Here is a 26,100-nt window from a genome sequence, read left to right on the forward strand (position 1 = left end):
TATGTATCTACATAAATATACATATATACATATATATATATATATACAGATAACTAACTCGTAACTTTGTATATACTGATGGAATATTAACCAATCCTAATTCTTAGCTCATTATCGTATATTTTTACTTTTTGTTTTTGTTTTAGTTTGTTTTATATTTTTGTCAGTAACAGTAATAGTAACAGCAACAGCAACAATTAATTTTGTTTTTCCGAATTGGCAGAGCTGAGGGGAGCAAATTGTTTGAGAGGCGCGTGAGAGAGCGGGCGTGCAGCATGTTGCATGATGTATAAGTCCTTTGGAAAACTCAATGATCTCAATGAATTTTTTCTTGATTGTGGATGGGGAAAGTTATGCATTTTATTGTAGCAGCAGCAAACGCAAAAAACATTCACATTAATCTTAGTGTAATTTCTAGTGCAGCGCCCTCTCACGCGCCTTAGGTTAGTTCAACGAAAGGGAACCACTAAACGTAGATAGATACACGACAGTTACAGTCGGAGTCAGAAGTCAGATGTCGGAGTCCGAGTTAGAGTCAGAGGTAGACCGTAAGTTAGACCACATTGAAGGCATACGTGCAATATTTTATGCGCACCAAAACAACAAAACAAAACAAAAAAAAAAAAAACAAACAAATCATAAAACAATCGTTGTTCTTCGCTTTTTCACATGTTTTCGTTTGCCTATATCCACAAACTATATTCAAAATTGCAAAAAGATTGACGGTTTGCTTAGGACCGCACCCCCAAAAGCCACAGGAACGCATGATAAATACTGCGGGTATATAGTAGTATAACAAATTATAGCTAGTAGTTGAAACTCAACGATCTCTATCTACTCTTTTTTCAAAAGCAAAGAAACACAGAAATTTTTATTAATTTATCTTGTGCTCATTCCATGAAAATTTTTAAATTATGATTTAATTATGAACCACGATATGTGATAGCGGGAATTTTAATTTGACCAAAAAGAGAAAACGAAACGAAACGAAAGGAAAGGAAAGGAAAGGAAACGAAATAAGTGTGGCTTTGGGCGGGGGCGCTTCTCTACACAAGGCAAACAATTTTAGGACGAAACAAAAATCAGTTATTAATTATTTTTAAATAACATTAAAGCAGCATGTACAAGTTCGAGGAGGGATGCATGGAAGAGGGTGGAAAGAGGGAATTGGCAATGTAAATGGGTTGGGGAAACTCGCATCGAGTCACAGTCAGAAAAATAAATTGGTATGTGATATAAAGAATATAGTCCTCATTGTAATTAATAGTAATCATAACATTGTATATTTTCTCTTAACATAATTATTTTGTTGTCAAAATTGAGAAACGCGCGAAGTGAATGCTGCAGAGAAGCCTTGTTCTAAAACGATACGATTACGATTACGATTATATATAGTTATTATAGAAATCGACAGAGTTTGTTTCACACACTCACACACAGACACATAGTCATACACACACACACACACACACACACACTAACATTTTTATAATTGTTAATATACAAATGAAAGAGCTTAATCGTATAATCGAGTTGCTTAGGTACTTCATCCTAATACCCCTAACACATAAATAGAAAAACAATTTTAAATTCAAATTTACAAATTCAAATAATTAAAAAAATGTAAAACATACAAAATAGCAAACAAACAGAGGGGCGCATACCGCAGTTTGTTGTCGGATCAGCAGTTCTCGCGACACAAAAAAAAATGTGATAAAGTAAATTAATCTACAGACAACAAACTGGCACAATACCAACACAAAATATATATGCGAATACAACAAATTTGTTCAAATTGTTGACAGAAAAATATAAAAAATCATAAAAAAAACAAAAAACAAAATTCATATCGGTCAGTATTCGAATTAGTTGAGGAAATTTTCAAATTTTAATTCGTTGACAATTTTCAAAAGATTTCCATTGGTTTTCTGCTTGGTTTAATATTTATATACATATGCATATTCAAGTCGCCTTGTTGCGCTAGTCAGATTCTAGAGTTCTGTTTATCATTTGTTATAGAACACGAAGATCGATGTGCACTTCACGAACTTCACAATATGTATCCTTTTTTTTTTTGTATAACCAATAATCCAATCGCGATTTATTTAACTTTTTGTCTATTAAGGTTGTGGTTCTTATTTATCTGTACAACATAATATTTTTAACTACTTTTCTAAGCGGAAACATCTAATTTTTACGTTACAAACAAAAAAAAAAAAAAACAATAAGGGAAGAAGATGGATGTCCATCCGTCACACCTATTTTATAATTTATCAACAGCGCATGTGATGGACTCGAATTGACCCATATACTCGTACAAGAGAAATGAAAAAGAAAATACCATACTCGTATGTGGTCCATAATGGCAAGCTTTCGAGTCGTATAGTTAAAGTGTAAAGAAAAGCATGTGATAAATTTCTATATAATTTGATTAACAAAAAAAAGAAAAACAATTTACTAACACAAACCCCCTTACACACACCAACAAAACACAATACAGACAGCTAGCACATAGGCAACCATCAAAGTTTGAGCAGATTTAGATGGGTGGGAGGCCTATTGCGAAAAGATACTACCTGGCCGTACCATTGTATGTAAAACATAGACACATACATCCAAGAAAAAGTGAAATATTTTTCGAGAACTTGTACTAACCCAGATAACTCTTTTTCTATTAATGTATTCTTATTATTTCTGTTCATAATTAATATCAAAGATTTAAAAACATCCAAAACACACACAAAATACACATTTTTAAAACGTTGTAAACTAGGAGCTGTGAATGTAAAATTATATATAAAGAAACATATATCTATGTATATATAGATAGCTACATACATACAAACAAACAAAACAAAACATACATACATACACATATGTATGCATATATATGGATCGATGTGATTAATTGTGATTGAAACGTAGCGAAGCGAAACGAAGCAAGGAACAGATCTGATCAGATCGGAGCAAGGGAGATCGCAGATTGGGAGGGCAATAGGTCGGTTACGGAAATGAGAAGGGCTTTCTTTTCAAACACACACACACATACAAACACTCACACACTCAACACACAAACATAATACAAACAACACACATATATAACTGAAGAAAATCGGATATTTTGTTTGTCTCTATTAAGAATCATTTTCTATTCGTTATTTCTTTAGTTCGTAAACTATTATTTTCTTCTATTGCTGCAAAAATCTAGTGAAACGAAAATTGGGAACTAAATTCAAAGCACACCGTAAATATATTATCCATAGGTTAAAAAAAGGAAAAATTAAACAAATGAGAAATGGATGTTATTGCTGTTGACGCACGCCTTACGAATTGTTAATGTTGAAAATAAGAAGCATCAAACACCAACCGATTCGAGTTGTAACCAATGTACCATAGCTTAGTTTGCGCCAAGAAAAAAAATTTACAAAAAAAAAAAAAAAATAATGAAAACAGAAAACTAAAATGAAATGTATACATAACGAAAACCAAATTGCTTTTGCACTGCAATTTAGATTAACGAATGGAGAAGAGATACCAATATATTTACACAGTAAAAAAATCTAACGAAACGAAGGACATTCAAAATGCCAGTTAGACTATGAAAAGTGTGCTTAAACCAATTTAACAAAACGAATTAAATCTAGTACGAATTCAGAGTAAATTTAATTATGTAATTGTGTATAAAGCCGAGAAACGCCTTAAACAAAATTTGTGAAACTATTTTAAATGTTAAACAAGTAAAACGATCTAATTGTTATAAGTGAACAGGCAAAAACCAACCAACAAATAAAAGTAAATTAAAAAATATATTAAATGATAGAAAAAAAAACTGCAAAAATTCATAAATCTGTTTGACGATTTCCATTTCTCCCTCTTAGTTTCCTGGTCCAGCCATTATCAAGTGAAACTCTTTAAAAACCCTGAACTAATATAGATTTTTCTCTTCTTCTAGGTGGATAATAATGGATCGACTTCAAGGAGACAGAAGACCCTTGGGTGGCCCTCACATGCCTGACATTGATATTGTATTGAAGAGTGAACAGATCATAGTTATATAACACACAAAATATATGATAAATGTAATTTGATTTGCTGTATTGTTGTAGTTTTGAAAATCCCACCAACGACACCAACACCAACATCTGATTTTGTGATTTATTCTTTTGTTCTGTATATATTCTCAAGTTTTTGTTTATAGAAATGCTTGAGTGGCTTTTGTCTATGTGCATACATGTAGCTCTCTGGGGATTGTGTCAACCATACCATAACGTCACCACACACCATCATTATCAGTCACCATCACCATCATCCGTCCCCCACGCCGCTAAACTCCATCAACCGCAATGAAACACCACCACGAACAACAGTCACCACCATCGCCTTCATCATCAAAATCATCATGATCATCGGCGCCTATTGGGTAGTAGCCACACAACACTAAGATCTCTATATTATTTTATTAAACTATTTCTACATAGCTTAAGTTGATGTTTGATCAGTTGCTTGCCAGCCATTAATTTGATTTTGTTTCGTTCTCCTTTTTGTTTTGACACCTCCGTGCTGTGCTGACCAGCAGACATCTATCCCATACTGGGCAGTCTCCTGGGCGTGGAAACCTCGACGAGTGCCACCGCCAGCCACGACGACTACTATGGCTATCTCAACAACAATAGCAGTGGAACTAATGCCAACACCAACACTAACGCCACCAATGCCGCCACCACAACGAGCCACAATCAGAGCAGCAGTCTGCGTGCCTCCAATCCCAGTGCGGGCATCTCCCGCGACTCCTTCATGCAGTGCAAGCACTGCAACCGCTATTATAAGTCGCCACAGAAACTGCAGGAGCACGTGCGAAAGTACTGCCTCAAGCAGAAGAAGTACAAGTGCGTGTCCTGCGAGTACCGCTCGCGCCGCAAGGATCACGTGCTGCGCCACGCCAAGCGCAAGCATTGCATGCTCTATGAGCAGTCTCGCGACGATGAGGAAAGCCTGTATGTGATACGGAATGAGGATGACATGAGCAACGACGAGGCAACTGGCGACGGCGATGGCGATGGCGACGGCGATGGGGACGGCGATGCTGATGATGGTGATAACGATGTTGGGGGAATGGACAGCGATCTGGCCGCAGCACTGTGTGAAATCAACTTTGACTTTGCTGGTCGCGATCTGACCATCACGGCTGTGCCCATACCGGAGAGCGACGAGGACGACGACGACTACGACGATGATGGCTAATGAAGCTGACCCGATGAGCAGCATCTCGAGAGGCGTAATGTGAAATGTTTACCAAATGAATAATGACAATAGTTGCTTGTCCAAGTAGTAGCTACCTCCAACGCGTACTTGTGCCTGTGCCTGTGCCCGCACCCACCAACAAACCAACCAACCAATCGATCCCAGCCTTGTGGCACTCCCAGCCTCCCAGCCACATTCCTGCACAAATTACTTAAAGAACTTTTAACTTACATACAATTTCTCTGAGCGCATTCCGTTTTAACTTTTTAACTCTCTCGTTTTACTTTCTTTATGTTGAGTTATGCCTAAGTTAGCCGAATCGGTCCAAGACCATTTTATTTAAATACATACACCCATACGTACATGCACCATATACGAGTAAATATAAATACATAGCCCCATATGCAGACATATGGAAAACATATATACTTAGTTCTAGTGTGGTTGGTGTTCTCAAACTCAAATATTCTTGCCAGCAATTAGGGCTTTCGCATGTGAAGCAATCAAAGACTTAAAGCGCCATTTATTTGCCACTTTTTCAACATGAATATTCCTCAGTTGTACATTTAAAATTCTAACATATGTACCTACATATACGCCTATAAATATAGTTATCGGTTCTACAAAACAAAATCAGAGTACGAGTTAACCAAGAATTTGTGTACTTTTTATTATATTGTAAATGCAAGCGATTAAGAATAAAGCAACAAAATCATATATGCGTTACAGCAAAAAACCCAAACAAGCCCAAGTTTATAATCCACACCATCCCTGAACCCACACTCCACCAATCCCAAAACATATTGGACGGGTCCAGCAGCCAGCTGAGACACTTGTTAATGCTACAAGTAATTATATTCCAGATCCTTGAGGGACTCGGCTAGCGTCTTACTAACTAACCTCTTCTGTTGCTTCACACTCTTTGCAGATGGCTACTGGACCATTCTGGAAACAGTGCCCTACTCAATTTCCAGTTCGACTGGAGCCCAATCCCCCACCCAGACTCTCAGCACTGGCGCCGGGTTAAGCAATGGCGGAGGATCAAGACTTCTGTCGGGGGCCACTGTTGTAGTGGAGCTCCCGCCCGATGACCTCGGCAATCCAGTGGGCAACATCCAGTACACGATACCAGCACTTACAAAGAATGCCACCACGAACACAAACACCACCAGCCTGCTCCACAAGCCCCAGGCAACCACTATACAGATAGTGAAGCAACAGCAGCAGTCACAGCGCCACCAGCTGACGATCCAGCAGACGCAGGCCCGACAGGAGTACATCAAGATAGACACTTCTCGCCTGGAGGATAAGATGCTCCTGCGCGATGTGATGCAGTATGGAGCCACTAGCATATCAATGGCACCTTCCAGTATGGCCAGCACTGCTGTGGTATCCAGTCATGATTCTGGCCTTTTGTTAGCCGATGCGGATGACGCCGAGCGTGAACTGGAACTAGCTGCGATGAAGGTGGATTCACACGAGAGCATGCTGGACGACGAGTACGGGGAGAAGATGCACGGCGATGAGGAGAGTCATGTGCATCACGATAAGTTGTATATTAATGGGCTGGGAAATACCCTTCATGCTGCCACAACCATGACTCTTCAACAAGTTTCAAATGAGTTTGGGTTGGACGACAGCAAGTTTGCCTGCAATGTGTGCGGCAAGACCTACAAGATCAAGGGCTCCTTGAAGCGGCACAAGAACTACGAGTGCGGGGTGGAGCCCGCCCTCAAATGTCCGCACTGTCCGCACAAGTGTAAATACAAGTCGGATCTACGTAAGCATATGAACCAGAAGCATTCTGATTCCGTGGAGACGCTTCATATGGGAAATTAGGTCTATGGAACTGTACGGTTACATGAATTCTAGTCTGTTTAGCATTTGTTGTTGTGTTACTGTGTGAAATGTGTGATGAATCCAAAGAGTAATTAAACCCTAAATTCGTGTAGTCTGTAACAAGTTTGTAATATAGCCAAAGTTACGATCTCAAAGTGTAATCACATACGTTTAAGCTAGTGGACTAAGTCACGATCAAACTCTCAAGTCAAGTCAAGATCTAGTTGAATTGCTCAATATGTATTGTAGAATCAAATTTTGAATTAGCTCAACGTATAAGTATTTTAAAATCGATACATACACAAGTAATATTTAAAACCCTAACCCAACCACTGCGTATTAACCTTGTATATGAAAGTAATATAAATACTAATAAATAAATGTTTACAATCGAATCTAAGACATTTATTTATCGATCTGAACTACGCGACTAAACCAAACATCAAAAACTAATATGCTTCTCTCTCTCTATTTAGGACCATGACCCGTGGACTGTACTATGCCGAGGCGGAAGGATTTGCAGATAGGACTGCAGAGTGCTGCACCAACTAAAAAGGTCTATTCATATTTACATATATTAGTATTCATACTGATTGCTAGTGCTAAGTAGTCCAATCATTTATCAGCCAATAAAAATGTCAAACTGAAAAGAATTTGTTGTATTCATCACCAAAATCACCAGAACTAGAGTGAATCGAACCCTTGTACTTTGTGTGATAGATATATGCAGAGGCCTAAAAACCAACCACATCCTGTTTCTGTTTCTGTTTATGTCTGTCTGTAGATTTTGTGCGGCACGGTCCCAAGAACCAGCTACTGTGCCAGTGCGGACGCTACTACAACACGATGAATCGTCTGTCACTGCACCAGCGCGAGGAGTGTCAGGACTTTAAGCGATTCCAGTGCGACTACTGCCTTAAGTGGTTCAAGCGGCGATCCCATCTGAACCGCCACAAGAAGCTGCACGATGCCGAGCTGGCGGCAGAGCCAGCCATTCACAAGCAAAAGCCGAAGGCCAAAACCACAAAACAGACTGCAGATGGAGCAGGAGTAGAAGCGACGGCAGCAACAGAACTCGAGTCTCTATACCTCTATACGTCTGAGATAAAAGTGGAGCATGAGGAGGAGTTCATTTAAGTTTTGTTAACAATTATTATGCATATTATAGACAAGTTCTCGTTATTGCCAAACTCGGAAAACCATGACTTTTGTAAATAAATAGACGAAAAGGAAAGAATCGTTGATTGCAATTTAAGTCAGTTTATTCAGTTCCTTCCTCAGAGTCTTTAATTTCTTTTACGAGTAAAATAAACGAAATTTCTTTTTTGAGTCCCTTATAGATTTCTGAACATGCGTGTGAGGGTGCAACTGCGTGAGTGTGTGTATGTATGTTTGTGGGTCGCGTAGCTTAATATAGTATTGTTTCCCACATTATTTCGTTACAAAATTTTAGTTTTAGCGAATGCAGTTGTTTGAGCTTATGATTTGTATTTTTTATTTTGATTTCCCAAACCATTTCCTTTCGTTGCAGAGGTTTTTGAGAGAAAATATAACCTGCGCACCCAGGAATCTTTGGGCCTCCAGTCGGACTATGCCGCCGCCAGCACATCCAGGCCATTGCCAAAGGTGGGAGCCAGGGAGCGCAACTCAGCCAATACTTCGCCGACGCTGACGCTGGAGCAAAAGAGCGAGAACGAAGAGCCGACGAACCGTGTCGGCACTTGCAGCAAAAATGGCAACAAGAAGTCATTGGCCAGCAACTCAGATGCCATGATAGCATTGCAACAGCTGGCTTCCATATCGTCGGCCCGGTCTTTGCACTATCTTGCTCAGAAACTACCCATCGACACCACCAGCTTAGTGCCGGGCCGTGAGCTACCACGCCAGAGCGCCAAGCGCTTCCCCCAGTACGAAGCGAACCGATGCCCGCTCTGCGCTCGAGTGTGCCGCTCCCAGGCCTTCCTCAACGAGCACATGCGCAAGGAGCACTCGGTTCTCATTTAGTTTGAGCATCCCCGGATGATGCGTCAAGAAAATTGGATTCCAGGATCATTTTGTATATTTTGATAAAAGAAATCGTACCAAATTGAAATGAAGAGACCAAAAATACAAGAACTTGTTCTATATTTAAGGATGCACCAAAAATTAAAACTCGCTTAATTATTAAGACCAGAGTAATGTTGCTTGAAAAGCATTTAGTTGCCTTCAGATAAATCTAAAAATTAAATTCATTACAATAGTTAGATACATATGTACAATGTAGGTATTAGAGAGGGGAGTTTTACCACTTTTATTGTCGGTATAGTATATAAAACCAGGTCCAATCTAATCTAATAACTTTTCTACATATTGCTAATAAAAATAAACAAATCTTAAGCGTATACGCATACATTTATCGTTTTACTATATATTAATATTTTAGTAAAACATATTTTAAAAACTATTAATTATGGCTTTCTTTATTTTCATTTTTTTAGTTTCAATGAACTCCGTTTTATTCTTTCTACAATGGTTAGTATTATTTATTTATACTTTAAATTATTATTTCATTAATGTTATTATTTCTTTTTTATTTTATTCGCAGAAATTCGCTCAACTGCTGAATATAATAAGCTACCAAAGGAGTATCAAGGTGGGGATCGAACAGGCAAGTAAACGCATAGATCCTAAGATCGTTTCAATGTAAAAACACAATCAGATTCAGGTTTCAACAAAAAAGATGAAGATAAGGATATAATCCTTTTTCAAACAGGTTCTATTAACAATAGTTTTCAGCCAGACCCAAGAGGGATGGCAATGGCTGAGAGGGGAAGGGAAGTGCAAAAATCTCAATTCATACAGATTCTGGGCAACCACAAACTAACTGTACTCGCAACGCTCTCTGACGCTGACTCTCTCCCACTCTCTCTCTCTCTCTCTCTTACTCTATGATTTGTTCACCCACGCAAAACCCAGAATGAGGGACGGACACTGTATACACATAAATCAGGATGGATCGTTTGTTTTCTGTGTGTGTTTTTCTAAAAATAAGTTTCCCATTCTCGTCTGCCTGCCTGCCCGACTGCCGCCTGTCTGCCTGAATCTCTTGTGTGTTGGTGCGAGTGGACGTCAAATGGCTTTTGCAGTCCCGCTTCCCACGTGATTTTCCGTTGATTTTTTCCATTTGGCAATGCGCATGCGTGCCGCTCAAGGTCCGACTGCCTGCCTGCATTATCGGTGTCCTCTTTGGGCTTTGCCTTCGCAAAGCCTAAACACACACACAAATGCATATGTATGCATTCATATATATGTGCACGGGAAGGACCCGATGAGGACCCACAAGTTTTAAGGGCTGGCTCCGAAGCTATTTGTGTGGGATAAATTCCAGGAAAATTCGATGGAAAATGTTGATAGTCAGGATGATTATGTCTGTGAGGGTCTTAAGAAACGAAACAGCTTCAAGCTGCAGTTCCACAACACGCATACATGAACAAGAGCATGTGAAGAAATTTATTTCTGTTGTCAGCCTCCCTTAAGTTTTCCTAGGCTGACCTTGAAATACATTTTTGTGAACAGATGCATCTGGAAGGTACATCCATGCATACATATGTATGGATAAACAAGAAAAACACCACCGGAAGCTAGACATAAACTCTGTGAGCGCCTGCTCGGATTGCTTTCTCTCTCACAAACACACATACAAATAGAGAGTTATTCTCAGAGAAAGTTTTCCTCTCCCGCTCTTAAACTGTCTGTGCCACGGCACACATAGATACACCCATGCATATGTATTTGAAGATACAACAGAACGCACGAGAACAGCGACAACAAAAACAACAACTGTTGAGTTAGGTAGAAAACCAGAGTAAAAATAAATCAAGGATTCTTCGCAGGCGATGGCCTGCACTTGCTGTGCAACAGATACACACGCGCACACAAAGACGAGAATTTTCCGAGCGCCTGAGAGTGTGTGTGTGTGCGTGTGTGTACGCGTTGCAGCTGCGCATAGGATTTAGGACTCGGATACGTTGTTGCCTGCGCTTCGTGCTTGGATGGGATTGGAAATTTGTAAGCTAGGCTACGTCGACTAGTGCCGTTTCGATTGTGTTGCAGTGTGGATGCTTTTCGCGGCTGGTTGTGCGTGGGCGGCGGGCGCAAGGGAAAGCTGGCAAAGCTTGACTTAGCCATTATATAAATATTCTACTGTGATATTAGTGCATAAACAAAAGCTCTGCCCCCAGCCATCCGCGAATAGCAAACACCGGCCACAGCAAATAGCACTGGAAAAATATATTAAAAACCATTTGATTAATCTGAATTTGTAATTATTTACAGGTGGATTCGGGGACACACACCGACGAAGCTCTATTATGGATATACCAGCGAAACATTGAATCGAAATTCAAGACATCACTAACCTATTCTTCTCTATTTTCACAGATATAGCAGGTAATGAGATACATTTAAAATGGTTTCGGTTAAAAAACTCACCCACCACAAACATCTCCAACATCATCATTACATCATCACATCGAAGCACCACAGAAAAAAAAACCAAAAACAATTTTAATATTATTTGCTCCGCCTAAAAAAAAAGCTACATATTTAATTTATGCCAAAAATGTGTTAAAAATATTAATAAAAGTGAAAATTACGTGTACCCTTGTTTATTTAATTCTAAACCAAAATTACATGTGTTTGCGTTACTTAATATACCTAATAATTTACCGTATTTTGCTTTTAGTTTGTTGCATGCTTTCATTTAACACTTTTCCATGCCGTAACCCTAACATTAACCCAAGCAGCCCGAGAGTTACAACTTGCTTTTTCATTTGTCACAAGTCATCAGTCGTTCGACAAAGCTCATACTGAAGGAACTAGAAACGAAAGAGGCGAATCTAAAATTTAAAAAAAAATAATTGTTTTTGGCAAAAACTAATTAAAAATATGTTTCCGATTGCAGACTTAAGCCGAAAGGAGAACACCGCCCCAGGAGTGGGAACAGCAGAGATTCAGCGCAGTTTCCAGCGAAGCATTCTCAATGGAAGAAAGCGCGACGAACAAAAGGCCCAGGCCCCGGGATCTCACCGTAAGCGTCTGTCTGTCTCTGAGGTCTCGGACATGTTGTTCGAGTTCTACAAGACTAAGTCGGCCAAGGTGCCCAAGCAGCAGCAACTGGACCACGCAGAGGTGACTCAGTATGGCCAGGTGTCTCCCACTTCCGGCGAGACATTGGAGCCTTCCACCATAGCTGCCATTGCCGTCTACGGCTCCGCTTCCGATACGGCTTCAAAAAACTTGAATGCTGATGAGATAATGGGCGCTGCCGCTGGCGCTGCATCATTTCATCCGCGAAACAAGTACTCTCTGAAGACAGCGGTCCCCACGGGCCTTGGCCTGGGTGGGGTGAAGGCCATACCAACTTCTGTGTTGGTTGCCAACAAAACCACAGCTCCAGTTGCGCCAACGCCGAAGCCACAGGCGGCTGTCATAGCCGAAGCATTGATGCGAAATGGTCTGCACAGCTTCCAGCAACAGATTCGAGCGCAGGAGATCATGCGCCAGCAAGCACCTCAGCGTCGCATCAAGGAGGAGGTCGAGACTGCAGTTGGAATCGAGACCACGCCAACCAAAATATTGGAGAACCTCTTGCGCAAGCAGCAGGAACGGGATCTGCGCCACTCGGAGTGCGAGAACGAGCCGGGATCATCGACGGAGGATGAAGATGATGGCCGCTTCCATGCCTTTGACGATATACATCTTATGGAACAGGGTGGGAGCAAGTTTGGCAACAGCTCGATGAACATGTTCCATTCGAGTGCCCACGGAGGCTCCACCAACTCCATACTGGAAGCCCAGGCCCAAGTCTTTCGCAATCTGGAGTTCACATTGAGTGACTATGGTGGAAGCAGCAGCAACGGGAGCATCACCAGTCCCAATGCGATCGGCCTGGATGGCGAACCAGTGTACGAGTGCCGTCACTGTGGCAAGAAATATCGCTGGAAGTCTACGCTGCGTCGCCACGAGAATGTCGAGTGCGGTGGCAAGGAGCCATCTCACCAGTGTCCCTATTGCCCGTATAAGTCGAAGCAGCGCGGAAACCTTGGCGTCCACGTCAGGAAACACCACACCGACTTGCCCCAGCTGCCCAGCAAACGCCGCTCCAAATACTCCATGAAGGGCGACGGCATGAGCGGCTCGATGTCCGACGATTCCCAGGGCAAGCTGATTATAGACTGCAATAAGTAGGAGAGAACTCTCTGCTTGCGATTTGATACCAAATAATACTTTTATGGGGACCAACTGAATCTTCCATTTAACTTGTAACCCTGTCCAACACATACACATACCAACCACAAGGGAGACCTGCAATCTCTCGCATTTTTGTCTTGATTTGACGAATTAACGAATAATATTTCTTGTCATTTATGTGTCATCCCAAATATTTAATGTTTACTTGTAATAATTTATATAATATAAGCACTCGTAAACCAATCTAATCAAGCAGATAATCAAATTAGACCTAAGGCAACGTACGCCAACAACTGCAAGCCGAGTAATATTTCACGCTGCGTATTATTTTACATTTTGAATCTGATATTCGATAAGCTTATGTGAGATGTGAGAAACACGATTGACTTTATTTTTATACAATTTTATAGTTAAGGATTTGTATGCCCAACATATTTACAAGCTTCTTTTTTAAAAGGCAACTAATTACTAAGATATTATCAAACATTTCACCGTTGTCCAGAAATAAAAGTATTCTTAGGGCTCTTTATCTGTATTTTCGAAACATTTATAAGATCCTGCCCCCGAAACACATTTCCACGCCCTTGCCGCCCCAAAGATCTCTTAATTAAGTTTGATCAAGCTTCCTAAGACAGAAACCCTTGACAATTCTCGGATCTCCTCAATCGATGCCATCTTCATTGATAGACATACATATGTATGTACCTGTACTCTGACTGATATAGTTTTACAGAGAATCGTTTGGAATTTGCCATTGGAAAAGCCATTATCTTATTTGCCTTATTCCCCTTAAGACATTCGATTCATACATTTATCAACTTAAAGACTGAGTTTTTGTACTTTAAAAATTGTATACCTATGACCAAAAAGAAATAGGGAACACTTCACGATTCCCAAGCCGAAAACCAAAACAAAATTAATGTCTAAATGTTTTGTCACACTCGTACATATGTATGTACATTACTCATAAGCTTTGTATTGTCGCACTGAATCGCTCAAATTTTCAACACCAACGTGCATACAAGAAAAATATACAATACACATTCATATCAATGAATATGCACATATAAGCGAAGGGCAGTGAAACTGCTAAGATAAGGTTATTATTCTACAAAAAACTTTTGATATGCCATTTTTACGTTCAATAAAACCATATAAATTTCGTTTTATAAATATATGTACTTTATTTTAGGCGCAAGACACTTTGTACTATGTGTTAGTCGAGCTGTAATAACAAATACTTTTGAAAGGTGATTCTGGAATCAGGAGATTGCAATAACATGACTGTGAGAGGACGATGAATATCTAAGCTATCAAACACCATATAAATTTAAACAAAATGCACAGTAAACGGAATAAGAAATGTGTGTTTGATGTGAAAGATGGTTCTGGAACCAGGAGATTGCAATAACATGACTGTGAGAGGACGATGAATATCTAAGCTAGCAAACACCATATAAATTTAAACAAAATGCACAGTAAACGGAATAAGAAATGTATGTTTGAAGGCTGTGCCGTGCGCAAGAGTTTGGATTGCTTTGGAACAGTTGCTTCGCTCGAAGTTTAATATGAGCAACCGATTGCCACAGTCAAAAAGTCTTCAAAGCCTATAGTGATTGTTCCGTTTTGCTGTGTGTCCCGCTGACGGAAGGCCTCCGTGAAGCGCTGCACTTGCACACAAAGTACAATGAACTGGTCCACCGAAACCTCCTTGTGGGTCTGTGGATCGCTCTTCTTCACCAGAAAGTTGATGAATTCCGGCGAAAACCGAAAGCCCATCTGAGTGAAGGCTGTGGGCAAGGAAAAGCCATTAGTAACCATCAACCGATGATAGCATTATGATTTATAATAGTTTACCCTGAGTCAGCTCGCTCTCCTCGATATGGCCAGAGGAGTCCTGGTCGTAGGTCTTGAAGACCTGCAGCCATTGATTAATGTAGTTGTAAAGCTTTTCAAACTCGTAAACATCGATGGTTCCGCTAGCGTCGTTGTCGAACATGCCTGCAAGTAGTGGGTAAGTTTGCCATTAAGTGCGATTGAATAAACATAATAAAAAGCAGCAGAAGTTAGGTAAACATTCGAGATAGTGTCTGCCCGGCGATATAAGCAAACATGCCCGTGTGCCTCTACATTTGGGGCAGCTGGCAGTTCCTTTACGCCGTCACACTGATGACTAACGTCACAATAGAGACTCCAAAATCGACAACTTACTAATCATTAGCTTGCATGCGTTATCCGAGAAGTGATCGCCACGCCCATTTACCAGCGCCGCCTGCAGTTCGGAAGCGTTGATCTTTCCAGATCGATCCCGATCCACCATAGCGAACCACTGCTGTGCCTGTGAGGAGACCTGCGAGTTTTGGGGTGGAAAGGCGCCTGGCGGTGCAGCATAGCCTTGATTGTAGGGATTGTAGCCTTGACCCTGCAAAAAACAAACTGCAATCTATTTGTAGGATCTTTAACTGGATGAGAACGTACGTAGGACATTTTTCACAATCTTTTTTTGATTTTAATTAAAACTTGAGGCCTTCGGATGTGAAAAGCGTTTTCCAGCACTGCGTCTACCAATCGATTTCTTGCCTAATAATCGTTATGGCGATTTGACTATCGCATAATTCTGCACCCATCTCTAGCGTCCACACCGGCATAAACAAGCAAAAAGACAACAAAATGACGAATTTCGTGAATATGGATATGTTTTCAAACTACCAGAAGTATATAGACAACGAGCAGGAGCTTCGAGAGGTAAGTGGCTCTACAAGACCCAAAGAATAGTTTTACCGGAACCTTCATTTTAGAATATCCGCCTTGTGGTGAGGGAAATCGAGCATCTGGCAAAGGACGCGCAAATAAAGTTGCAGATAATTCACAGCGATTTAAGCCAAAGTAGGTGACCCATTTGCAACTTGGTCGGTCCTACTAACTCCTTTATCGTTTAGTTAGCGGCGCCTGCGGCTCGGCCCGGAAGCTAATCGAAGCCTGTGCCGAGAAGTATGTAAAATTGGCCACATTGGTGCCACCAGGGCAATACTACAGGTGAGTCAGAAATATTTGGTCCCCTATGTGGGTGTATAATGCTCTGCTCTCTCCAGATACTCCGATCACTGGACCTACATTACACAGCGGTTGATTTTTCTTATTGCCTTGGTCATTTACTTGGAGGCGGGCTTTTTGGTGACTCGCGAAACAGTGGCCGAAATGCTGGGCTGTGAGTGCATTAAACATTTTCTGCCTTTAGCATTTTTAATTTGCATTCGATTGCTCTGTCAATAGTGAAGACCAAGCCCGGTGAAGGCTTCCACTTGGACGTCGAGGACTATTTGCTGGGCATATTGCAGCTTGCGTCGGAGCTCTCGCGGTTTGCCACGAATTCCGTCACGATGGGCGACTATGAGCGCCCCCTGAACATCTCGCACTTTATTGGGGATTTGAACACGGGCTTTCGATTGCTCAATCTGAAGAACGACGGCTTGCGCAAACGCTTTGATGCCCTCAAATACGACGTGAAGAAGATCGAAGAGGTTGTCTACGACGTCAGCATACGTGGCCTATCCAACAAGGACAAGGATGGCGAACAGTCGGCAGCACCAGTCGAGTAGTTCAGCCCATACTCGGATCAAAAAGACTCCACTTTCCTTAATATCAAAAACCATCTGAAAAGTTCAGTTTATATTTAATCTAAGACACCGGTACAAGTGAACGATGTTAAGCTTGAAAGCGCATTCTTGCTCTGTTTAAATACATATATCTCAGTAGTCGGGAACTTGCATTTGTGTATGTAACGTGTGGATTTACGTGTATGCTGCAGCAGTAACCCTTCTGTTGTTGCTTCGATCATATGGTCGAAACTCTCGCGCTTGTTGCTGCCGCCGCTCTCCGAGCGAGTCTCATTCTCTCTTAACCACCGGAACGCTTACAACATTGCGCGCGCGCCTTTGCCGTTTTCGTCGTCTGTCTCTTGGGTCTTTTCCGCGCTTTGTGCTGTTTTCTGTTGTTTTCTTCGAGTTGTGTTCTTTGATTTGTGCATTTGGATTAAGAAAAGAATCCGTAGATTGTCTTCACTTAAAGACTAGAACGGTGGGCGTTTGCGTTCACCAAAAACTTAGTAAGTGTTTGTGAATCCATTAGCATTAACCCTAACCCATTTCCGATTCTTATTTGGGTAAATTACCCTTAAAATGCCTGATTCTGTTGCTCCAGCGACCTGGGTTGCCCAATTACCCCTCCCCCGCACAGAAAAAATTCAAAACCAACCAGTTCGTAAATACATAATTGGGTCACATGCAAGTCCCAGCCAGCACCGAATAGTGAATTTTCTCTACAAATCGCATGGAAACTTGTTTGAAAAAGCAGCAACTAAAAGTGAATAATATTGTATTTATTACAACACTACCCGCCGCCGCTGTCTTTCCCTGGCTCTGATTGTTGTTTGTTTTTTAATAAAGTCGTTGTTGTTTTACGCTGTTTTTTTCAAAACACGCTTTTCTCAACACGGTTCAAAGTCCAAAACGAGTTTGTGTACGGCTTGACGGCGGCGCTGCTGTGCTCTCTGAGAGCTGAGCGCCAGCTTTTCTGCTCTGAGTGGGTGCGCAAAACCTGCGAGAGATTCTACTGGCAAACATCTGTAAAACAAACACACACCTATACACAGACCCAGATGCAACTGTGTGCACTACGTAGTTACAGTCCCGTCTCTTTGTCTCTCTTGGCCTGGCTACGTGTCTTGCTGCAGTTTCCTCCACTGCCCATAAGCATACAAATGAATGTATGTATGTACATACATATGTATGCATTTAAGGGGAAAACAACCTTATCCAAAAGAGAAGACTAACAAATGGCAGATCCCCAATCCAATGTTTACCTAAGTTGAAAAGCTGCTCAGGTAGGATAGGTACTATTGACCTCCTAATTGCCGCGGCAGCTGTGAATGATATTTCAGAGAGGCCCGACTGGTTCCCCCACCCTTGTCTTTGCCTTTCCCTTGCTTTGCCTTTGTCTCGGCCGTGTTAGACATGCGTCGTTGGCGCTGGCGCTGGTGCTGCCATGGTCGTATCGTCGCAATTTCAAGTGGCCGAGGTTCAAAGTCCACGCTGGAGATATACGAGCCATCTTGTGATCTCTTTCATTCGTCTGGGCTGGGTGGGAATTTACTCTTTTTCCAGAGTTTTGAGGCAGACCAATCATTTAGATAGCCATAGGCCTCCCAGACATGCCAACCAGGCAGAAGTGCCAACGCGTCGCTGATTGCACTAGGTTATTTTGGCAATTCCTAGAATTATCGGACTGTGCGCCCGTCCTTATCAGCCGCCGAATTGCGTACTACACAAGTTTCACATGTCCCCCACGGGCGTAGTATGAATGCTTCGACTTTCAACTATAAATAGTTAGACGCGATAAAACCTTTCAATTCTTGCTTATCGCAGGTTTGGTCATTTTAATGTTATAAAATCAAATCATATAAGACTTGTTTTTCAGGCCGTTAATCGTCTGAAGTAAGTACACACGTAATCGGGCTAACCACCCATGTAACCCTGATAAGATTCAATTGAAATTTGTGAGAGAAGTTCTTCACACTGAAGTAGTGGCGAGAGAATGCGCCAACTTACATAAATAGACGACAGCATACGAGTATGTGCATACATATGTACATATCTATTTATATTTATAGAAAGGCCAAAGTCCCAAGCCGAAACTGGACATATCGGGAATTAAAATTATTATTCACATCATTATCTTTATGATTTGGTAGTACAGTACCTCACCTCCCTTCGATAATACCAAAAATTTGAGCACCACAATCTCTACTAGTTTATGACTATTGGAAATAGTATAGTATAGTATTTTTATAAACTGTGTGGGACAAATATCCAACTTGAGCAGGAGATAACGATTTGACAATCATTTAATGCATGTACATATGTAGATATATTTGCCACCATAGGATCTCCATTTGCTAAACTCTGATAAGCCTTTATCGATCCTCGGACAGCCACACTCAGAGAGGAGAGGAACCGTGGGGAAGAACCGGCATCGGTCAACACACTCCACGAGCCCCTCGATTCGTGACGCACCCACACACAGACACACAAAAGTCGTCTCTTGCTGCCTTTTTAGACCCCATGCGCGTACAGCGAGCACAGTCTGGTTCAGTTGGCGCTCGGCCGTTCAAGTGATCAAGTTGTTTTCTGTTTTTCTGGTCCCGCAAACCAACCGCAAACCGCAAGGCTAAAGGGAACGCGCTGTTCGAATAAAAATCCCATTGTGCTGTTTGTGTGTTTCTCTCTCGAAACACTGTCAGTGCAATTAATTTGAAAGTGATTTCGAGAATTGGCTTCCGAAACATTTGATTTGACAAAGAAGGTTTGTTTTCCATTAAGCTGAAGGTCGACCGTAACGAACGCGGCGAAGAAACACAAATAGTGGATAAACAGTGCCCTTTTTTTGCAACTGTGGCATTTTTGCGGGTTTTCTCGGTTTGCTTTTCCTATTATGATCTCTCTCCCTCTCTCTCTCTTTTGACCCAAATTCTCCCACATGTTTTTGATAGTTGAAAAATACATTTCACGTTGAGATAGCTGCCTTATCAGCTGTGGTGGGGACCTGTAGCTTGTTACATAAAACCCGTGTTGGCCCCACCGCCACATGCCTCCCCCGCGCGTACAACAACACACAGTGGGTGGGGGAATGGGGAAGGCAAGGTCAATCTAAAAAACCACATCAATTTAAATTTTCTGCAATATAATTAAAATCTAGGAAGAGATCACATCACAGAACAGCAATGATGAAAAAATCGGTTTGGACTTTGCACCGTCTCGACCACAGTGTCGGGGCCCAGCGCAAGAGATCTCTGCTGCGACTACGACTATAATAAAAGGCAACAAATCGTATTTGAATTTGTTGTTTTAGCCTATGCTATTGCTGTTGCTGCTGCTGCTGTTGTGATTGCTGCCCTCTCGCTCATACGCAAACAAATAAAAGCCGGCAGCGCGCTGCTCAAATTATTAGGCATCGTCGCATAGTCGTCGCCGCCTCGATCTGGGTCAAACGAAAACGAATTTGTATCTTGAAGGGGTCTCCGAAGTTTTTGGAACTGGTTTATTGATATGCACGGACATGGAAAATAGCATAAAAGACCCACTGCACTGACCTTCACTGCCATGTTTGTTTACCTCGCTCCAAGGTTGATCTGATCTGATCTAGAAACATAACGCCTGCAACACTATGCTGTGATTGATATTATTAGAATTCCCCTATATTCCTATTTGTATAGTTCTAGAAGACTATAAGTAGAAATACATACACATGTATGTGCTGTGTGCTTTGGCGTACTAATAAATTTCAATAGCTGTCATATAGTATTAGACGCTGAGCAATAACAATTAAAAAACTGAAAATGCATACGATTACGAATCTATACACAGCAAATACTCGTAGGTCTCAAATCAGTTTACAATATAAACAGGAAATGGATCTGCTACAAGTGATCGAATGTGGGTTTTTTTTTGCCAAATTTTAACTGTTTGCTTTCTACCCTATCCACCCAACATATATAGAAGTGATCAGCAATCCAGCTAGCCATTAAATCGTCTGGGTGCTGCTGCCCAGACTTAGAGTCCCAGAGGGACGCTATCTCGAACCTCGTTTGGGGTTATCGCTTGAATGAAACCGCTTTCAGTGACGTCAATCATCAATTGCATGTAAAATGTTATGACATCGAATCGCGCGAAGCGAATCAAATTATTAAACGAGATCCGAGTCGTGCAATATTTTGCTGAACTTTGCACTCCTCCGTACATGAATATGGCAAAGTGCATTCCGAAAGTAGTTTTACGATCTGAAGCGCATTTCAATTCCATTTAAATTTGGTTAACTGGCCAAGATGTTGGTCAACACATGAATCACACATTTCAGATGTCTGGCCAATACAAAAGATATCTTATCAGCTCAGCCATTAATTGGTTATTATGACGAAATACTCACACATACAAACTCGTAGTGTTTAAAACAAAAGAAGAGATTATTGCGCAGACATTAACCCATTTTGAACCGTCTATCTCCTGCAGAACATTTTCATTGGGTGTGACGTCACCGATTGCGTGCAGGTATGGCTGAAGCCCATGCTGCCGTTGCATTCTCGTTTGCCATCACCCACGAGGGCTTCGACATCAACTATGACCACGAGGTGCTCAATCTTGTGTGGAACTCGGGAGTGCGCTCCTGGAAGAAGCGTTTGGCTCGTGCCAGGGTAAGCTTAACGATACATTTGATAACGATATAGTTGGATTAACCGTTCCGTATCCTCGTTTCAGAATGGCGTGCGCAACGGCGTCTATCCGGCCCACATCCAAAGTCTATGGCTTATATCGGCCATTGCCCTTGGATTGCACTTTGCCGGCTACCAGGCTCCCTTCAACCTGACCAACAGAGTTCTCGTTCATCTTCCCTCCAACACAACTAACTGGCAGGTAACTGCCTGCTTCCTGGCTGCCCTGGTGATCTGGCTCTCGATTTGTTTCACCATGCGCTACACACTGAAGCTTCTGCTTATGTACAAGGGCTGGATGTATGAGTCCAGGGCCCCGGGAAGTCGCGTTTCGCTGCCCACCATGTTGTGGGTGGCTGTGGTGCGCGTCCTGTCCAGCTGGAACAAGCCTGGCTTGTACAGTTTTCAGGGTTCCTTGCCACGTCTGCCGCTGCCATCCGTCAAGGACACCATGACGAGATACCTGCGCAGTGTGCGACCTCTGCTGGACGATGATAACTACTCGAGAATGGAGCGCCTGGCCAAAGAGTTCGAACAGAATATTGGCAAGAAGCTGCAATGGTACCTCGTCCTAAAGAGCTGGTGGTCCACCAACTACGTCTCCGATTGGTGGGAGGAGTATGTCTATCTGCGCGGCCGCAGCCCCCTCTGTGTCAACAGCAACTTTTACGGCACGGATGCCATCTTCATGAACCTGACCAACAAACAGGCAGCTAGGGCGGCCAACGTGGTCCACCTGCTTCTCAATTTCCGTCGTCTCATCGAGCACCAGGAACTGCAACCTGTAAGTTAAACAACACAATATGACACTTGAAACCTATTAAGCAATTCTCTGCTGCAGATCATGGTCCAGGGAATGATTCCTCTGTGCTCTTGGCAGTATGAACGCACCTTCAATACGGCTCGTGTTCCGGGTTTGGAAACAGATCGCATCATTCACTACAAGGACTCCAATCACATTGTGGTGCTGCATAAGGGTTGCTACTATAAAATGATCATCTACCACAAGGGACGCATCCTGCGTCCTTGCGAGCTGCAAGTGTGAGTCCGTGATCAGATTCCCAATACAATTAGAAACTAACATTTTCTTCTTTCTAGTCAAATCGAGGAGATCCTAAAGGCCAAGGCCACTCCCCTGGATGGTGAGGAGCATTTGGCTGCACTCACCGCCTGGAATCGCTCGAAGTGGGCCGAGGCTCGGAACACGTACTTCTCGCGAGGCGTTAACCATGTCTCCCTGCGGACCATTGAATCTGCTGCCTTTGTCCTCTCCCTGGACGATGAACCATTCGAATTTGATCTGGAGCGGCCCGAGCTTCTCGACAATTTCGGAAAGAAGCTGCTCCACGGCAACGGCTACAATCGTTGGTTCGACAAGTGTTTCACCGTCTGTGTGGCCACCAATGGACGTGTCGGCTTCAATGCGGAGCACACCTGGTAAGTGCAATTCCCACTCCGTACTGTTCTATTCAGACAAAGACATTTCGTCTCGTTTCGTATCCTTGATTTGCCGTAATCTAAATTCTTTGAACAATTTGAAACCCACACAAACCAAGGTCTGACGCTGCCATTGCCTCACACATGTGGGAGAACCTGATCGTCGACGATCTTGTATCGGATGGGTAAAGTGATCTTTTTTGTACGCGACTACGTTTGACGGTGTCGGTTGGATGCGTTCAATTTGAGTTCTTGACTTTGGTTTTGACATGTACATACATACATACCTATTTTTAATTAACTCTGGTTGTGGCCTAACAATTGATTTAATTTACGCATTTTTTATAGGGCCGATGCACCGGTTTTGGGACATCTATGGGAGTATATATTTGGTGATGATATTTATGGGTAAACACTTAATTTCCAAACAATTCAAAATGTAATTAAAGGTGGTTTTGGGAAACCTTGAGGGCCTGCACATGTTTAAGATTCTCAAATGCATTCAAACTGTCGCACTCACCGTATGCGGCAGATATGTATATGTACATATGTACAGTGGAAAACCTTCTTAGCATGTAGCCAGCCCAGAACACTGTATTCCACAGCAACCTTAAACGCAAACACAAACTAATTCTCCCATATTCCTGTGACTAACCATTGTTTCGTAAGGTTAACCAAAGCCTCTTAATTACGTTGCCTTCGTTTACTGCCTCACAGAAAAGGTAATACTTCTTGATCTAACCAAACGCTTGCATACCCTGCAGATACGACGAGGCTGGCGACACCAAGGGCACACCTGAGTTCCAGCCCCCGCTGCCCACACGACTGAGCTGGGATCTTACACCCTGTCTGTCCAAAATTGATGAGGCCACCGTAGACGTGACCAAGCTAATCAATGAGGTGAATCTGCGCATTCTGGTGCACCAGGAGTACGGCAAGGGATTCATGAAGAAATGCCGCATCTCCCCAGATGCCTACATTCAAATGGCCCTGCAGTTGGCCTATTACCGAGATGCGGGACGATTCTCCCTGACATATGAGGCTTCGATGACGCGCCTATTCCGCGAGGGTAGAACTGAGACAGTGCGCCCGTGTACCATCGAGTCCGCAGCGTGGGTCAAAGCCATGCAAAACCAAAGCATATCGGTAAGAGGTGGCCCATAATATAGTTCGATCCAAGCCTAATTGGTTTTTTTATTCGCAGAACGACGAGCGCGTCAAGATGCTACAGGCAGCCTGCGATCGCCACCAACTGGGCTATCAGGATTCCATGTGCGGACGGGGCATTGACAGGCATCTCTTCTGCTTGTACGTTGTGTCCAAGTACTTGGAAGTGGACTCGCCCTTCCTCAACGAAGTGCTGAGCGAGCCGTGGCGCTTGTCGACTAGTCAGACCCCCCATGGGCAGACGCCAAAGATGGATTTGAAGAAGCATCCGAACTGCATCAGTGCCGGAGGTGGCTTTGGACCTGTGGCCGACGACGGTTATGGTGTCTCCTACATCATAGCTGGAGAAAATCTGATATTCTTCCATATCTCAGCAAAGACAACATGCCAGCAAACGGTAAGGCTTGTCTTTTATTACTCCTAATCGAGCTCCAACTGATCGAAATTTATCTTTCAGGATGTCCACCGCTTCTCCGAGAACATCTCCCAGGCACTGGCCGACATTCGCAGCATGTTCGAGCAACACATCAGGGATCATCCGAAGCCCGCCAAATCAATCCAAAACGGCGCCTCCACATAATCCATGTAGTTGCATGTAGTATGAGATTCTTGTTAGCATTTGTTTTCTCTTTTTTAGTTGATCGTTTTAACATCCATCTTATACATTTGTCTATTGTAAGTTCCATATTAAGTGCAAAAGTCTATGAAAAAGTTCTAAAAGCAATGCAATTTTATATTAACTATTGTGACTCGGCTGATTTAGTCCTAGACCCTTTTGCACAATATTCTATGTTTCTCAACCAATTAGTCTGTAAGTGAAGATATCATGTAACTTAAGAGCTATAAATACGTTTCATTTTAAGCAAACGGATTTGTCTTTGTTCTCATGGACTCTTACGTCGCCAGGGGGTTGGCGTGTATGGTTACGCCGTTGATCTTCTTGTCTACGTGCGGCCGGTAGTTCTTGGGGTTAACCGGCAGCTTCTCCAGCTCATCCAGGGCATCAAATCCGTCGATAACGCGACCAAACAGCGTGTACTTCAGGTCAAGGTTCGGCTGAGCGGCGTACGTGATAAAGAACTGGCTGGCATTGGCGTTCGGCCCATTGTTGGCCATTGAAACCATTCCGCGGTCAGTGTGCTGCAAAAACAACAACGGAGCCGGTGAGACCTGTTCATCGCAATGAAAGTACTTTTCCCACCACCCACCTTTACGGTTTCCTTGAACTCGTCGTCGAACTTAGTTCCCCAAATAGACTGGCCGCTTTTTCCGGTATTGGAGGGATCGCCGGTCTGGACAATGAATCCCTTTATATTTCGAATGAAGACACAGCCGCTGTAGTAGTCGCTCGCACACAGGGCGAGGAAATTCTCGGAGGCTTTTGGGCAAGCATCGCAAAAGAGCTCTATTTTGATATCGCCCACGTCGGTATGTAGCGTCACGGACTAGAAATTAATTTATTTTATTTTTGTTTTCGTTTTTTGTTACATGTGATTGTTGTTTACCATTTTTTTTTACAGTGAGTTAGGGGCAGTGTGACCGCGGATTCATAATAAAAAAATATACCGTCCGACCCTCAGAAATATACCAAAATATACCGTCTCAGGTTTAAAATATACCTATTTCAAGTCTCAAGTATATCAGTATATCAGCTGTTTTTGAAATTATCGACAACTTATCTAGAACTTATCTAGAGTGGATCAAAATGTGCACATCAGCTTCAGCGTGCTGCCAACAACTTCGGTAATTATTCCACATTTTACATGTTTACACTTTTTGCTACATGTCAACTACATATTTCCTGAAACTGAATGTCTACCTAAAAAATACCTGCTGTTTTGGTATATGGGATTTTTTCGCTCTCCGTTACGGTCATGTCGAAATTGGTCACACTTCGCGTTTTTAGGCGCGAAATAGTCCGC

The 26,100-nt window shown here is 42.3% G+C and overlaps 7 protein-coding genes across 10 annotated transcripts in view; 5 read left to right on the plus strand and 2 right to left on the minus strand.

Moving 5' to 3' along the window:
- The window catches only part of LOC6592807 (longitudinals lacking protein, isoforms H/M/V), a 61,169-nt gene extending 47,615 nt beyond the window's left edge, over positions 1 to 13,554 (plus strand). The window contains exon 6 of one of the 2 annotated variants that reach the window (XM_026984837.1): positions 12,023 to 13,554. In XM_026984837.1, coding sequence (XP_026840638.1) covers positions 12,023 to 13,308 — 1,286 coding nt within the window. In that variant the 3' untranslated portion in view covers positions 13,309 to 13,554. Of the gene's footprint in view, positions 1 to 4,576; positions 5,626 to 12,022 lie in introns of those variants that run through there. The other variant, XM_026984841.1, reaches the window with a different exon arrangement.
- LOC6592801 (longitudinals lacking protein, isoforms N/O/W/X/Y) lies at positions 6,017 to 7,271 on the plus strand. Its single transcript, XM_002017614.2, has 2 exons — positions 6,017 to 6,089; positions 6,170 to 7,271. Exon 2 carries the CDS (start codon positions 6,553 to 6,555, stop codon positions 7,078 to 7,080), a length of 528 nt encoding a protein of 175 aa, XP_002017650.1. The 5' UTR covers positions 6,017 to 6,089; positions 6,170 to 6,552; the 3' UTR covers positions 7,081 to 7,271.
- On the plus strand, positions 7,557 to 8,304 carry LOC6592800 (longitudinals lacking protein, isoforms N/O/W/X/Y). Its single transcript, XM_002017613.2, has 2 exons — positions 7,557 to 7,636; positions 7,865 to 8,304. The coding sequence occupies exon 2, from the start codon at positions 7,927 to 7,929 to the stop codon at positions 8,215 to 8,217; it is 291 nt and encodes a 96-aa protein (XP_002017649.1). The 5' UTR covers positions 7,557 to 7,636; positions 7,865 to 7,926; the 3' UTR covers positions 8,218 to 8,304.
- Positions 13,555 to 14,470: 916 nt separating the features above from the next.
- LOC6592738 (peflin) lies at positions 14,471 to 15,850 on the minus strand. The gene is made up of 4 exons (XM_002017610.2): positions 15,790 to 15,850; positions 15,523 to 15,733; positions 15,169 to 15,312; positions 14,471 to 15,101 (listed from the first exon to the last, which is right to left on the minus strand). Exons 1-4 carry the CDS (start codon positions 15,796 to 15,798, stop codon positions 14,875 to 14,877), a joined length of 591 nt encoding a protein of 196 aa, XP_002017646.1. The 5' UTR covers positions 15,799 to 15,850; the 3' UTR covers positions 14,471 to 14,874.
- Positions 15,851 to 15,875: 25 nt separating this feature from the next.
- Positions 15,876 to 17,081, plus strand: LOC6592737 (translin). Its single transcript, XM_002017609.2, has 5 exons — positions 15,876 to 16,056; positions 16,110 to 16,197; positions 16,251 to 16,347; positions 16,404 to 16,519; positions 16,585 to 17,081. The coding sequence occupies exons 1-5, from the start codon at positions 15,982 to 15,984 to the stop codon at positions 16,908 to 16,910; spliced, it is 702 nt and encodes a 233-aa protein (XP_002017645.1). The 5' UTR covers positions 15,876 to 15,981; the 3' UTR covers positions 16,911 to 17,081.
- A 164-nt stretch (positions 17,082 to 17,245) lies between these two features.
- Positions 17,246 to 25,045, plus strand: LOC6592736 (carnitine O-palmitoyltransferase 1, liver isoform). Of its 3 annotated transcripts, none has more exons than XM_026984850.1 (9): positions 17,246 to 17,416; positions 21,375 to 21,556; positions 21,621 to 22,358; positions 22,416 to 22,615; positions 22,673 to 23,011; positions 23,131 to 23,196; positions 23,776 to 24,157; positions 24,216 to 24,575; positions 24,636 to 25,045. In XM_026984850.1, exons 2-9 carry the CDS (start codon positions 21,416 to 21,418, stop codon positions 24,756 to 24,758), a joined length of 2,349 nt encoding a protein of 782 aa, XP_026840651.1. In that variant the 5' UTR covers positions 17,246 to 17,416; positions 21,375 to 21,415; the 3' UTR covers positions 24,759 to 25,045. The 3 variants fall into 3 exon arrangements, with proteins under 3 accessions (XP_026840651.1, XP_026840650.1, XP_026840652.1); XM_026984849.1 differs by lacking the exon at positions 17,246 to 17,416 and adding an exon at positions 19,476 to 19,671; XM_026984851.1 differs by lacking the exons at positions 17,246 to 17,416; positions 23,131 to 23,196 and adding exons at positions 19,477 to 19,671; positions 23,360 to 23,419.
- On the minus strand, positions 24,785 to 26,054 carry LOC6592735 (peptidyl-prolyl cis-trans isomerase-like 3). Its single transcript, XM_026985639.1, has 3 exons — positions 26,049 to 26,054; positions 25,387 to 25,623; positions 24,785 to 25,318 (listed from the first exon to the last, which is right to left on the minus strand). The coding sequence occupies exons 1-3, from the start codon at positions 26,052 to 26,054 to the stop codon at positions 25,073 to 25,075; spliced, it is 489 nt and encodes a 162-aa protein (XP_026841440.1). The 3' UTR covers positions 24,785 to 25,072.
- Positions 26,055 to 26,100: the final 46 nt, after the last annotated feature.

Source organism: Drosophila persimilis, unplaced genomic scaffold, assembly GCF_003286085.1.
Source record: "Drosophila persimilis strain 14011-0111.01,24,50 unplaced genomic scaffold, DperRS2 tig00000002-arrow-pilon, whole genome shotgun sequence".
In the NCBI taxonomy this organism is placed as follows: Eukaryota; Metazoa; Arthropoda; class Insecta; order Diptera; family Drosophilidae; genus Drosophila; species Drosophila persimilis.